This window comes from Stigmatopora argus, chromosome 15 (assembly GCF_051989625.1).
Source record: "Stigmatopora argus isolate UIUO_Sarg chromosome 15, RoL_Sarg_1.0, whole genome shotgun sequence".
Lineage (NCBI taxonomy): Eukaryota > Metazoa > Chordata > Actinopteri > Syngnathiformes > Syngnathidae > Stigmatopora > Stigmatopora argus.
Genome location: NC_135401.1, coordinates 16,511,310 through 16,525,175, shown reverse-complemented (window position 1 = coordinate 16,525,175; position 13,866 = coordinate 16,511,310). Strand labels below are relative to the sequence as shown.

The window sequence follows — 13,866 nt, the reverse complement described above, 5'->3', positions numbered from 1 at the left end:
TTGGTGAGGCAGGATCTCTTGGACACGAATCCATGCTGACTATCGGAGATCGCCGCTGTGTTCTGGAGATGGGCCATCATGGATGTTTTGATAATTGATTCTAACATTTTGCAGATTACTGAAGTGAGGGAGACCGGTCGGTAATTCAACGGGTCCTCTCGGTCTCCCTTCTTGTAGATAGGGCAGATGACGGCCCGTCTCCAGTCTTCGGGGACTTCACCTGATTGCAAGGACAGTGTGAAGAGATATGCGAGGGGAAGTGCTATGGTCGGAGCGAGTGCCTGGAGGACCCTCGGGTGAATACCATCCGGACCATGGCTTTTAGTGGCGTCCAGACACATCAAGGCTCGGTAGACTTCAGGAGGTGTAATGGCAACTGCAGGCATTGGGGGAACATCCCGAGCAAATGGGGGTGTTGGCCGCCCATCATCGGCTTTGTAAATGCCTGCGAACACCCTAGCAAAAAGAGAGCTTTGCCCCTCTGCATCCGTGACACCGACTCCATCAGCATCCCTGAGTTTAACCACTTGATTGTGCAGACGTTTGTTGGCTTGAACATGGGCGAAGAAGCGTTTGGGGTTTGCACGAGATGACTGCGCCAACCTCAGCTCATACTTGCTCCGCTCTTGCCTTTCAGTGAACACTGCCCTATTTCGTTGCTGCTTATAGACCTCATATGCAGCTGCCATGCCTCGTTCCTGGAATTCGCGCCAAGCAACATCTCTGAGAGTCCGTTCCCGCTTCACCTTTTGCGTCGCCCAGGGTTTGTGCTTCTGGTGCCGTGGCATCGACAATGGTACTGAGCGCTCAGTCACCCGGAGTATGGATTGTTTCAACAATGCCCACAGCTCGCCGACTGAAGTGATCTCCATGAAGGAAGCCCAGTCAACAGCCTCGGAAGCCTCCTCCAGTGCGTGATGATTCAGGGTAGCAAACCTTCTCTTCGGAAGCATCTCGCTCTGTAAGGCCGGAATTGTTGCGTGCCAGTTGAACTTGAGCACCACATGGTCAGACATGGAGAGCGGCGGGAGGATGATGAGAGACGATACCGACGACGGGTAGCACGTGAGTACCAGGTCCAGAAGAGACGGGCGTTGGTTACTGCGGAAGCGCGTCGGAGCTGCAACATGCTGTGTTAAAAAGCAGTTATCAACTGTGTCGAGGAGTGCCTGGTCGAACCGGTCGGCTGATGAGCAGACGACATCGCTCCAGTCTATTGATGGTGCGTTGAAGTCGCCAACAATAAGGCAGTCCTGGTGTGATGAGACCGAGCGAATTGCACTGATTACGTGGTTGTCGTCTTCGGCGGTAGCTTGTGGAGATCGGTAGACTCCCAAGATAGGCAGACAGACTCCGCCCACAGTTATATTGCATCGCACAACCTCAAAGAAGTCGGTCTGTTGAGCAGCGGGAGGGAGAGGACAAAGGGAGGGCTTTAGCTCGCCCTTAGCATAGATGATAACTCCACCACCACGTCTGTCTCGCCTGTCGCACCGGAAGGGGATGTAGCCCACCAGGTTTATCTCAGCGTCGTGCACTTCAGAGCTTAGCCAAGTTTCAGTAATGACGATCATATCAGGCTTGAGTCCTGATACAATACTGAAGAGGTCACTGAACTTGGCGATCAAACTGCACGCGTTGGTGTAGATGATGACTAGGGGTGGACCACCGCCATCCCTTGTTCCCTCACCGTCACCCAGTTGTTTTGAGTCTCTGTGGTCACCTTCAATGGCGGGTGGATGTAGCTTGTCAGGGCTAGTTGGCCGTTGCGGATGCACAGTCCTCTTTCGCCCTTCTGCCGCCTCGCTGCCAGCTCTGCTACAAGGTTGCGCCAACGAATCCTCTCCCTCAAAGAGTACTCCTTCCGAAAATCCAGTTCGAGATCAGGCCATTGGATTTTCTTGGCGCTTGTTAAGAAGGTCTCGACTTCAGATGGAGTGCCAAGAGTCATCTTTAATGGACGGGGGCGCGCGTCAGCAGAGGATGGTGGCTCACGTCCAAGCCTCACCGATCTTCCGAGTGAGAGAGATGCCCCGGGTGCCAGTGTCTTCAGGACCGACTTGATACAAAATATGGCCAACTCGCGATCTTTAATCGCGCGGCCCACAGCTGGGAGTTCGGGCGACTCGGGAACACCATAGATTATCACACTCCTCTCGCGTTCCGACACTGCCTCTTTACTGGATCTCGCGAAAGCAGTTGAATTTGCAGGGGCTTGAGTTTCAGGCTCACAACTTTGCCTACCGATGACATCACTGCCACCTGCGGTGTCTAGACAGGCTGACACGTAGTCATCGTCATGATCGGGCGCCTCGCCAGCGCTAAACTTCGCGGCTGAAGATTGCTTCGGAGCCTGTTTGGTCTTTTTTGCCTTCCTTTTCTTTGTTGGCCTATGGCAATTTGCTGTCTGTTCCGCACCCGTGCAGGGGGCAACAGGCAGACTCTGTGGCGTGGCTATGCAAACAGAGCTCGCCTTTGATATCTCATCCAGCCTGATGTGTATCTCTGAGATAGCTTGCTGCAGCTGGTCATACTTTATATTAAGGTCATACTTTCATATTAAGACGGGGGCCGCAAATTATCGTCCCGGGGACCGCAGTTGGCCCGCGGGCCGCGAGTTTGAGACCCCCTGTGTATGTATATAAATATACATATACACATTTACATATACACATATACACACAACTATACACATATCCACACATAAACACACACCTACACCTGCACCTGCACCTACACCTACACCTACACCTACACCTACACCTACACCTACACTTACACTTACACTTACACTGTAAGTGTAAGTGTAAGTGTAGGTGTAGGTGTAGGTGTAGGTGCAGGTGCAGGTGTAGGTGTGTGTTTATGTGTGGATATGTGTATAGTTGTGTGTATATGTAAATGTGTATATGTATATTTATTTGTATATTTATATGTATATATATATATATATATATATATATATATATATATATATATATATATATATATGTGTGTGTGGAGTTTGCATGTTCTCCCCGCGGGGATGTGTGGGTTTATCTGGGTATTCTGCTTTCCTCCCACATTCCAAAGACGTGCATGGTAAGCTGATTGGACACTCTAAAATCCCCCTAGGTATAGGTGTGAGTGTGGATGGTTGTTTGTCTCCTGGACCGCTGTGATTGGCTGGCCACAAATTCAGGGTGTCCACCGCCTTGTGCTCGAAGGCAGCTGGGATAAACTCCAGAAGCCCCCCTCCCCCCATATTATTACTATATCACTTATGTTTTGGTACCATTCTCCATGTGAGTAAATACAAAAAGCTAAAAAATAGGTAACTAAAGCTCTCATTGCATATTCAGAACAATTACACAGACAGAAATATGTGCCCCCATTCACTGTTTAATTATTAACGTCTATTTGTGTCTTCCAGAATTTGTGATATGCCTTGATGCTTCAGATTCCTTTCTAAAAGATCAGGTCATCAACCTCCCTGAAAAGTTGGTGCAGGAAAAGAATTATGAGCAGGAGCAGTTCCTGCAAGTTTTATCCAAATATAGAGAGAAAACAATGGAAGAAGAAAGCATCATCAACTACTTTGAAGAGTTGGACATAAACCCGCTATTAATTGGTAAGAGGCTTTCTTTAATATTAAAAACCATTCAACCTTTTCCAGTGCTGTTTTCATTGGACTTTTTTAATACCTTATTTTCACACCTAAAGGGCGGACTAAAAAGTCTAAAATGTTCTTGCCCAATCAGTCGGTGTGGCTTTTGTATCCCCTTAATTCGAAATTGCACTTGGGGCATTTCTAGGTGTCAGGTTCGCCTTCATACATTCACAAAAACATTCATAGGAATGAATAAGAGTCTTGAGGATTTTCACTTGCAAGGAGGATGGACGTTAAGGACAGCTCCCCAACAGCAATGAGCAACTGAGTGTGTTTATCTATGTGAGTGCATGTGAGTAGAATCTTTAGCAGAGTACATGTTTACCAAAACACATCCATAGAAGTCAAAACAGATGAGGACCGAAGCATCAGGAAGCCTCTTGGAGCGTCCGTGGTGCGGGGCAGATGTCGAAGTTGGAGTGCTCAATGCAGGTCCTTGAGTCAGCCTTGACTTCGGCGCAAGTACACCAAGCCACTCGGGCAATATCTTTGTTTAGACTAAATAAAGCTTTCAGGAGCAAAGCTTATACTTCATTAAAACAAGTATGATCATAATAATGTGTGCATACCTAAAGGCGGAGCAAATCATTCGTTAATAGCGAGGCCAAACTTATTGTTACAGTCGTGGGTGGAAGACCTCAAAGCAGGCAAACGCAGCAATTTGGATGTGGAACTTTCTATTTATTGAAAGCGTTCCAAAGATGGGCAAAGGCACAAAAGGAGCAGCGTAGGCGAGTCGTTTGTTGTAGCGTGGAGGTCGGTAGGTGAGAGGTCCGTAGTGGTGTCCAATGTCAGGTCTGCACGTGACATTCAATAAAGTCGAACACAAGTAAGCACACTAAGGCAGATGTAATGAGGTTTTTAACCGCTTCTGCAGAAGGGGGAAAGCACGGAGAGAGAGAAACATGTGGTCCCTCCATTGTCTCCTCGTGCTCCAAACCCTCCCCCCATTAAGGGGGGAGAAGGACAGAGCCTGCGCTCTCCGCGTGGTCGTCCCGTGGTCTCTCATGACACAAAAAAAGGCGGGGACACAAAGTAGGCGGTGATAAAAAAGTAGGAGGTGACGCGCACGCCCTAATACATAGTTGTTGTTACTGTAAAATTCCTGTAGGTGGCGTCTCTGTAAAATTCTATTCTAGTTGCTAAAGAAAGCATGGTCACATTTCACATCCAGAATGTGTGGTCGAGATCGTTGTCGCGGTCCATGGTTGTTGCAGGCAAATGTGTAATAAAATAAAATAAAATCATAACCATGACACTTGCCTATCCAGATTTAAAGTAAATGGCTCCTTTTGTAGTCTGGACAGTCAGAGAAAGCAGAATTACGATTTCTTGAGACCAATAAAAATTAAAAGCAGGTCATTTCATATCAGATAAGGACAGTTAATTTCACGTGAGCCGTGTCGGGCCCAATTCCAGGGAAGCAGTCGGACACTGTGAGTGAGCGTGAACTAACTTTTCATCTCATCTATTTCCAGAACTACTTTATACTTATAAGTGCTGCGGGGGGTGCTGGAGCAGGCCAGAGGTGGGGGACACCCTGAATCGGTAGCCAGCCTTTCGCAAGGCACAAGGAGACGGACAACCATCCACACTCACACCCATACCTAGGGGCAATTTAGAGTGTCCAACCAGCCTATCATGCATGTTTTTGGAATGTGGGAGGAAACCGGAGTACCCGGAGGAAACCCACGCAGGCCTGCAAACTCTACACAGGTGGGACATGACCTAGATATGAACCCAGGACCCCAGAGCTGTAAGGCCGATGCGCTGTGAACTAACTTGATTATTTCAATAACATACTAGACTTGTTCACTAAAACAAAACCCGATGACAAAACTCAGGGGAAAGTACAAAAAAGTAACATTAAAAGAACAACACCAAACTTACGAGGGGGACGAGGAGCCCGTGACATGGACAAGTATGAACACCGCTGACCAGACGATCCGACAACGGCTGATAAAGACACGGAGATGTGGGTTGACGAGAGATTTAGAAACACCTGGGTGGCATGAGAGACAGCGAGCAGGAGAGACGCCTGGGGCAGGAAACAACAAGTGAACTCAATGGGACAATCACAATGACAGGTCACACAGGGGAAAACCCAAAAATACAAATGCAAACTAATACCCCAAAATCCAACACCTAACATGGATCTCAGAACTGTAAGATCATGCTAACCACATGTTATGCACCAAAAGTGAAAGTAACATTATTAAATAATAATAATGATAATCGGACATAGGCTTTGTCATCATCATTGACTCGACAAAAGCCTTATTGTCATCATACCCATCTCTGCGTATGACGAAATTGGTAGTGCTTCTCCATAAGGTGCGCTTTCCCGGCAAAAGGCCCAAATAAGTGATAATTTCAGACTCGTTGGCATTCTGCCATGATGGATACATCGCATCATCCCCCGAGCGGATCACTTACCTCTTACTGTCTCCTTCACTTACCTTCAGTCAGCCAGTGGCAGGCAGATCACCACCCAACGTCTTTTCATGTTACCTCAATAATATAAAATAAATTACCCCCTAAAGCCAATTGTTTTTTGTTTTCTTTACAGAGATTAACACCCTCAATAAACCTGACAGCCAATTACTGATGCATTCAATCTGTGAGAAAGTTGGTAAACCAAGAAACTATTACCACAGCAACGAGAATGTACAGGACAAAGTGAGAATGCCGACAGAGATTGTGAAAAAGGAAGATAAAAAGGAGAAGGAGGTAGAGGAAGCCAGGCAGAGATCTGCACTCTGGGACATTTGGGTATGGCTTTCCTTTCAAATTGGATATGGAATTTCCCAGCCTAGGATTTTTTGTGTACAATGTGGAACAGCAATGTAGCCTGATAGAATATTTGTAGCGTTAAATTGTGATTCTCATATTTTTGTTAGTCTGGTCGGGCTTAAGATCACACGCATGTATATATATATATATATATATATATATATATATATATATATATATATATATATATATATATATATATATATATATATATATATATATATATATATATATATATATATATATATATATAGGCATATATATGTATAGGCCTTCTCTGCTGGCCTAAGAAATATCTGAATCATTGAATCATATATTATATTTTGTCCATCAATACTTATTAAATAATTCCAAATTGTCTGTTAGCTTCCTTTCATTGCTTTACCCCTGGTTGGACATCATTGAGAAAGGGCGGTCAACTCCGATGCTAGCAAGCCTGTTACGGCCGGGAAAAGGGTGTGTCCGCCACTTTCAGTTCGCCAACTACGAGCGCTACTCCTGGCTCACGGGTTCTGAAGAGCACTGCAAATTGTATTGCTGGGAGTGCTTGTTATTTGCCACCGATCGAAATGGTATTTGGAGCAACACTGGATTTGCAAAGTTGACTTGTTTAACCAAAGCAGCAACGAGACACCAACGCACTGCCGGACACTTACAAGCAACGGTGCTCTCCAAAACTTTTTGGGAAACCCGAGTGAAGTTACAGTTCAGCGAGCAAGGGTGCAGGGAAATGGAGCGTCACAACGAAAAGGTAAAGAAAAATAGGGAAATCTTTCATTTCGGAGAGACGATGAAAGCGCTGCATCCCCAAACAAAGGAAAGTATGTGAAACTTCTTTCTCTCATTGATGAGAAACATGGATTTACATTACCACCTGTCCACTAATAAAGTGTTTAGTAGCACGTTGGGCAAAATACAAAACAACCTGATCACTGCTATTGCTGAAGTGATGGAGGAAGAGATGAGAAGGGAAATATAAGTACTGTTAGTCTCTGTAATGGTGAATGATTCTGTGCGGTGTGCTGATGGATTTAAAGCACATCTGGATGATTTTGAATTTTGTTTTTTTGCTTCACACATTTAATGGCATTTTTGAGCATTCAGACGTGCTTTTTTCCGTACTACAAAACAACAAACTGGATGTACAGTTTTGTCCTGCTAGAGTAAAGGAGTTTTGTGACTCAGTTGAGCGCGAGAGGAGCCGATATGAGGAAATCTACGAGGCCACTGAATGGAGTGCGGGTGCTACAAGCGCATGAAAAGGTCAAGTGCAAGATTCTCGCGCGCACTACCACCAACTCCAGGACAGGATTCTGGACAAAATTACTTGCCAGATGCGGACCAGATTTCAAGAACATGAAAGACTGATGTTTCTCTCCCTCCTCGACCCACAGAAGTTTTGGGAATAGCAGAAAACTTTCCCACATGCAGCCTTCTCCATCTTAACGCAGAGCCACGTTACACTTTCCGATCTGCATCGGTGGGCTAAGAACCGAACTGATTGTAATGTATACCACAGATGATTTTACAGGAAAATCTCCCACTGATCTCCTTGACTTCCTTCAGCAGAAAAATCTGAGTGAGAGCATGGGGCGGCTGTACACATTAGTGGGTTTGACAGTGACCATCCCTGCGTCCACTGCATCTGTCGAACGGACATTTTCAGCCCGAAACAGAATCAAAACTTATGCCAGAAATACAACAGGACAGACTCGACTGTAAGCATTAGCCTTGATGGCGATAGAAAAGAACTTCTTGATGGAGCTGAAACGCATATGTAATCTGTACCACAGAGTAATTGAAATCTTCTTGAGAAAAGAAAGGAGGATGCATTTTGTGTATAGATAAAAATATTTTGGGTGAGTAAAATCTGTCTATTTTCATAAATAATATTTAATTTTTTTAGGTTATTAATGATTCTTTTTTATGTCTCTCTCTCGCTCTCGCTCGCGATCTCTCTCGCGCTCTCTCGCACTCTCTCTCGCCCTCTCTCTCGCCCTCTCTCTCGCCCTCTCTCTCGCCCTCTCTCTCGCGCACTCTCTCTCGCGCGCTCTCTCTCTCGCGCGCTCTCTCTCGCACACTCTCTCGCGCGCTCTCGCACACTCTCTCGCACGCTCTCTCTCTCGCACTCTCTCTCTCTCGCGATCTCTCTCTCGCGCTCTCTCTCTCGCACGCTCTCTCTGTCGAACGCTCTCTCGCACTCTCTCTCTCTCGCACACTCTCTCGCGCGCTCTCTCTCGCGCGGTCTCTCTCGCGCACTCTCTCTCGCGAGATCTCTCTGTCGCGCGCTCTCTGTCGCGCACTCTCTCTCGCGCGCTCTCTCTCACTCTCTTTCGCGCTCTCTCTCGCGCTCTCTCGCGCGCTCTCTCGCGCGCTCTCTCGCACGCTCTCTCGCGCGCTCTCTCTCGCACACTCTCTCTCTCTCGCACGCTCCCTCTCGCACGCGCTCTCTCTCGCGCGCTCTCTCTCGGGCGCTCTCTCTCGCGCGCTCTGTCGCACACTCTCTCTCGCACGCGCTCTCTCTCGCGCGCGCTCTCTCTCGCGCGCGCTCTCTCTCTCGCGCGCTCTCTCGCGCGCGCTCTCTCGCTCTCGCTCGCGATCTCTCTCACTCTCGCTCGCGATCTCTCTCGCGCTCTCTCGCACTCTCTCTCGCCCTCTCTCTCGCCCTCTCTCGCCCTCTCTCTCGCCCTCTCTCTCGCCCTCTCTCTCGCGCTCTCTCTCGCGCTCTCTCTCGCGCTCTCTCTCGCGCTCTCTCTCACACTCTCTCTCTCTCTCGCGCTCTCTCTCGCACTCTCTCTCGCGCTCTCTCGCGCTCTCTCTCTCGCACTCTCTCTCTCGCGCTCTCTCTCGCCCTCTCTCTCGCGCTCTCTCTCGCGCTCTCTCTCGCGCTCTCTCTCGCGCTCTCTCTCACACTCTCTCTCTCTCTCGCGCTCTCTCTCGCACTCTCTCTCGCGCTCTCTCGCGCTCTCTCTCTCGCGCTCTCTCTCTCGCGCTCTCTCTCGCGCGCTCTCTCTCGCGCGCTCTCTCTCGCACTCTCTCTCGCGCGCTCTCTCTCGCGCGCTCTCTCTCGCGCACTCTCTCTCGCGCTCTCTCTCTCGCGCGCTCTCTCTCGCGCACTCTCTCTCGCGCGCTCTCTCTCGCACGCTCTCTCTCGCACACTCTCTCGCGTGCTCTCGCACACTCTCTCTCGCACGCTCTCTCTCTCGCGCTCTCTCTCTCTCGCGATCTCCCTCTCGCGCTCTCTCTCGCGCTCTCTCTCTCTCGCACACTCTCTCGCGAGCTCTCTCTCGCGCGGTCTCTCTCGCACGCTCTCTCTCTCTCGCGTAATCTCTCTGTCGCGCGCTCTCTGTCGCGCACTCTCTCTCGCACGCTCTCTCTCATTCTCTTTCGCGCTCTCTCTCGCACGCTCTCTCGCGCGCTCTCTCTCGCGCACTCTCTCTCTCTCGCGCGCTCCCTCTTGCGCGCGCTCTCTCTCGCGCGCTCTCTCTCGGGCGCTCTCTCTCACGCGCTCTCTCTCGCACGCGCTCTCTCTCTCGCGCTCTCTCTCGCGCGCGCTCTCGCACGCGCTCTCTCGCACGCGCTCTCACTCGCGCGTGCTCTCTCTCGCGCGCTCTCTCTCGCAAGCGCTCTCTCACGCTCGCTCTCTCTCTTGCTCTCTCTCTCTCTCGCACGCTCTCTCTCGCGCTCTCTCGCACTGTCTCTCTCATGCTCTCTCTCGCGCGATCTCTCTCGCACGCTCTCTCTCGCGCTCTCTCTCGCAACGCTCTCTCTCTCGCACTCTCTCTCGCGTGCTTTCTCTCGCGCTCTCTCTCTCGCGCTCTCTCTCTTGCGCTCTCTCTCTCGCGCTCTCTCTCTTGCGCTCTCTCTCTCGCGCTCTCTCTCTCGCGCTCTCTCTCTCACACTCTCTCGCGCACTCTCTCTCTCGCACTCTCTCTCTCGCGCTTTCTCTCTCGCTCTCTCTCTCCCCCTCTCTCTCGCGCTCTCTCTCGCACTCTCTCTCTTGCGCTCTCTCTCGCTCTCTCTCTCACGCGCTCTCTCTCGCGCACTCTCTCTCGCACGTGCTCTCTCTCTCGCACGCTCTCTCTCGGGCGCTCTCTCTCGGGTGCTCTCTCTCACTCTTTCGCGCTCTCTCCCGCGCGCTCTCTCCCGCGCTCTCTCTCTCGCGCGCTCTCTCTCGCACGCGCTCTTTCTCGCGCGCTCTCTCTCGGGCGCTCTTTCTCGCGCTCTCTCGTGCGCTCTCTCGCACGCTCTCTCTCGCGCGCTCTCTCTCTTGCTCTTTCTCTCTCGCACCCTCTCTCTCGCGCGCTCTCTCTCGCCCGCGCTCTCTCTCTCGCATGCGCTCTCTCTCTCGCATGCTCTCTCGCGCGCTCTCTCTCGTGCGCTCTCTCTTGCGCGCTCTCTCGCGCGCACGCTCTCTCTCGCGCGCGCTCTCTCTCGCACGCTCTCTCTCACGCGCTCTCTCGCGCACGCTCTCTCGCGCGCGCTCTCTCACGCTCTCGCACGCTCTCTCTCGCTCGCTCTCTCTCTTGCTCTCTCTCGCGTGCTCTCTCTTGCGCGCTCTCTCTCTCGTGCTCTCTCTCGCGCGCTCTCTCGCACTGTCTCTCTCATGCTCTCTCTCGCGCTCTCTCTCTCGCACGCTCTCTCTCGCACGCTCTCTCTCGCGCGCTCTCTCTCGCGCGCGCTCTCTCGCGCGCTCTCTCTCGCACGCTCTATCTCGCGGGCTCTCTCTCTCGCGCTCTCTCTCGCGTGCTCTCTCTCGCGCGCTCTCTCTCGCGCGCTCTCTCTCGCACTCTCTCTCGCACGCTCTCTCTCTCACACTCTCTCTCACACTTTCTCTTTTGCCCTCTCTCTCTCGCGCTCTCTCTCACGCTCTCTCTCGCGCTCTCTCTCTCGCGCTCTCTCTCTCGCACTCTCTCTCTCTCGCTCTCTCTCTCTCGCGCTCTCTCTCTCGCCCTCTCTCTCGCACCCTTTCTTTCGCGCTCTCTCTCGCGCGCTCTCTCTCTCGCGCGCTCTCTCTCTCGCAGGCGCTCTCTCTCGCGCGCGCTCTCTCTCGCGTGCGCTCTCTCTCTCACGCGCGCTCTCTCTCTCACGCGCGCTCTCTCGCACGCGCTCTCTCTCGCGCTCTCTCGCACGCTCACTCGCACACTCTCTCGCGCGCTCTCTCGCAAGCTCTCTCGCGCACTCTCTCGCACGCTCTCTCTCTCGCACGCTCTCTCTCGCACGCTCTCTCTCGCTCTGTCTCGCTCTCTCTCGCGGGCTCTCTCTCGCGCGCTCTCTCTCGCGTGCTGTCTCTCGCACTCTCTCTCTCGCACGCTCTTTCTCTCGCGCTCTCTCTCGCGCTCTCTCTCTCGCACACTCTTTCTCGCTCGCTCTCTCTCGCGTGCTCTCTCTCGCGCTCTCTCTCTCGCGCTCTCTCTCGCGCGCTCTCTCTCGCGCTCTCTCTCTCGCGCTCTCTCTCGCACTCTCTCTCTCGTGCTCTCTCTCTCGCGCTCTCTCTCTCGCACTCTCTCTCTCTCGCGCTCTCTCTCTCGCGCACGCTCTCTCTCGCGCGCACTCTCTCTCACGCGCTCTCTCGCACGCTCTCTCTCGCGCACTCTCTCGCGCGCTCTCTCGCACGCTCTCTCGCGCGCTCTCTCTCTCTCGCACGCTCTCTCTCGCACGCTCTCTCTCGCTCTGTCTCGCTCTCTCTCGCGGGCTCTCTCTCGCGCGCTCTCTCTCGCGTGCTGTCTCTCGCACTCTCTCTCTCGCACGCTCTTTCTCTCGCACTCTCTCTCGCGCTCTCTCTCTCGCACACTCTCTCTCGCGCGCTCTCTCTCGCGTGCTCTCTCTCGCGCTCTCTCTCTCTCGCGCTCTCTCTCTTGCGCTCTCTCTCGCGCTCTCTCTCTCGCGCTCTCTCTCGCACTCTCTCTCTCGTGCTCTCTCTCTCGCGCTCTCTCTCTCGCACTCTCTCTCTCTCGCGCTCTCTCTCTCGCGCACGCGCTCTCTCGCGCGCACTCTCTCTCGCGCACTCTCTCGCACGCTCTCTCTCGCGCGCTCTCTCTCGCGCACTCTCTCGCACGCTCTCTCTCGCGCGCGCTCTCTCACACTCTTGCACGCTCTCTCTCGCTCGCTCTCTCTCTTGCTCTCTCTCGCGCACTCTCTCTCTCGCGCTCTCTCTTGCAGTGTCTCTCTCATGCTCTCTCTCGCACGCTCTCTCTCGCACGCTCTCTCTCGCGCGCTCTCTCGCGCGCTCTCTCTCGCGCGTTCTCTCTCGCTCTCTCTCGCGGGCTCTCTCTCACAAGCTCTATCTCGCGGGCTCTCTCTCGCACACTCTCTCTCGCGTGCTCTCTCTCGCGCGCTCTCTCTCTCTCGCATGCTCTTTCTCTCGCACTCTCTCTCGCGCGCTCTCTCTCTCACACGCTCTCTCTCGCACGCGCTCTCTCTCGCGCGCTCTCTCTCTCGCCCGTGCTCTCTCTCTCGCGCGCTCTCTCTCTCGCATGGCTCTCTCGCACGCTCTCTCGCACGCTCTCTCTCTCGTACGCTCTCTCTTGCGCGCTCTCTCTCGCGCGCGCTCTCTCTCGCGCGCGCTCTCTCTCGCGCGCGCTCTCTCTCGCGCGCGCTCTCTCTCGCGCGCGCTCTCTCACACTCTCGCACGCTCTCTCTCGCTCGCTCTCTCTCTTGCTCTCTCTCTCTCGCACGCTCTCTCTCGCGCGCTCTCTCTCGCGCGCTCTCTCTCGCGCGCTCTCTCTCTCGCGCTCTCTCTCGCGCTGTCTCTTTCATGCTCTCTCTCGCACGCTCTCTCTCGCACGCTCTCTCTCGCACGCTCTCTCTCGCGCGCTCTCTCTCGCGCGCTCTCTCTCGCATGCTCTCTCTCGCGCGCTCTCTCTCTCGCGCTCTCTCTCACTCTCTCTCGCGGGCTCTCTCTCACACGCTCTATCTCGCGGGCTCTCTCTCGCGCGCTCTCTCTCACGCGCTCTCTCTCGCGCTCTCTCTCTCGCACTCTCTCTCGCACGCTCTCTCTCTCACGCTCTCTCTCGCGTGCTCTCTCTCGCGTGCTCTCTCTCACACTTTCTCTCTCGCGCTCTCTCTCTTGCGCTCTCTCTCTCGCACTCTCTCTCGCGCTCCCTCTCTCGCGCTCTCTCTCTCTCACGCTCTCTCTCTCACGCTCTCTCTCTCTCGCACTCTCTCTCTCGCGCTCTCTCTGTCGCTCTCTCTCTCTCGCACTCTCTCTCTCGCCCTCTCTCTCGCACCCTCTCTTTCGCGCTCTCTCTCTCACGCTCTCTCTCTCGCGCTCTCTCGCTCTCTCACACACGCTCTCTCTCGCGCGCGCTCTCTCTCGCACGCGCTCTCTTTCGCACGCTCTCTCTCGTGCACTCTCTCACGCACTCTCTCTCGCGCGCTCTCTCTCGCACGCTCTCTCTCGCACGCTCTCTCTCTCGCGCACTCTC

General features: G+C 52.9%; 1 protein-coding gene across 4 annotated transcripts in view; it reads left to right on the top strand.

The window, feature by feature from the left end:
• ak7b (adenylate kinase 7b) overlaps window positions 1-13,866 on the top strand; it is a 162,407-nt gene that overhangs the window by 102,365 nt on the left and 46,176 nt on the right. For all 4 annotated transcript variants that reach the window (XM_077620220.1, XM_077620219.1, XM_077620221.1 and 1 more), the window contains 2 exons: window positions 3,410-3,607; window positions 6,216-6,418. In XM_077620220.1, coding sequence (XP_077476346.1) covers window positions 3,410-3,607; window positions 6,216-6,418 — 401 coding nt within the window. The remainder of the gene's footprint in view (window positions 1-3,409; window positions 3,608-6,215; window positions 6,419-13,866) is intronic.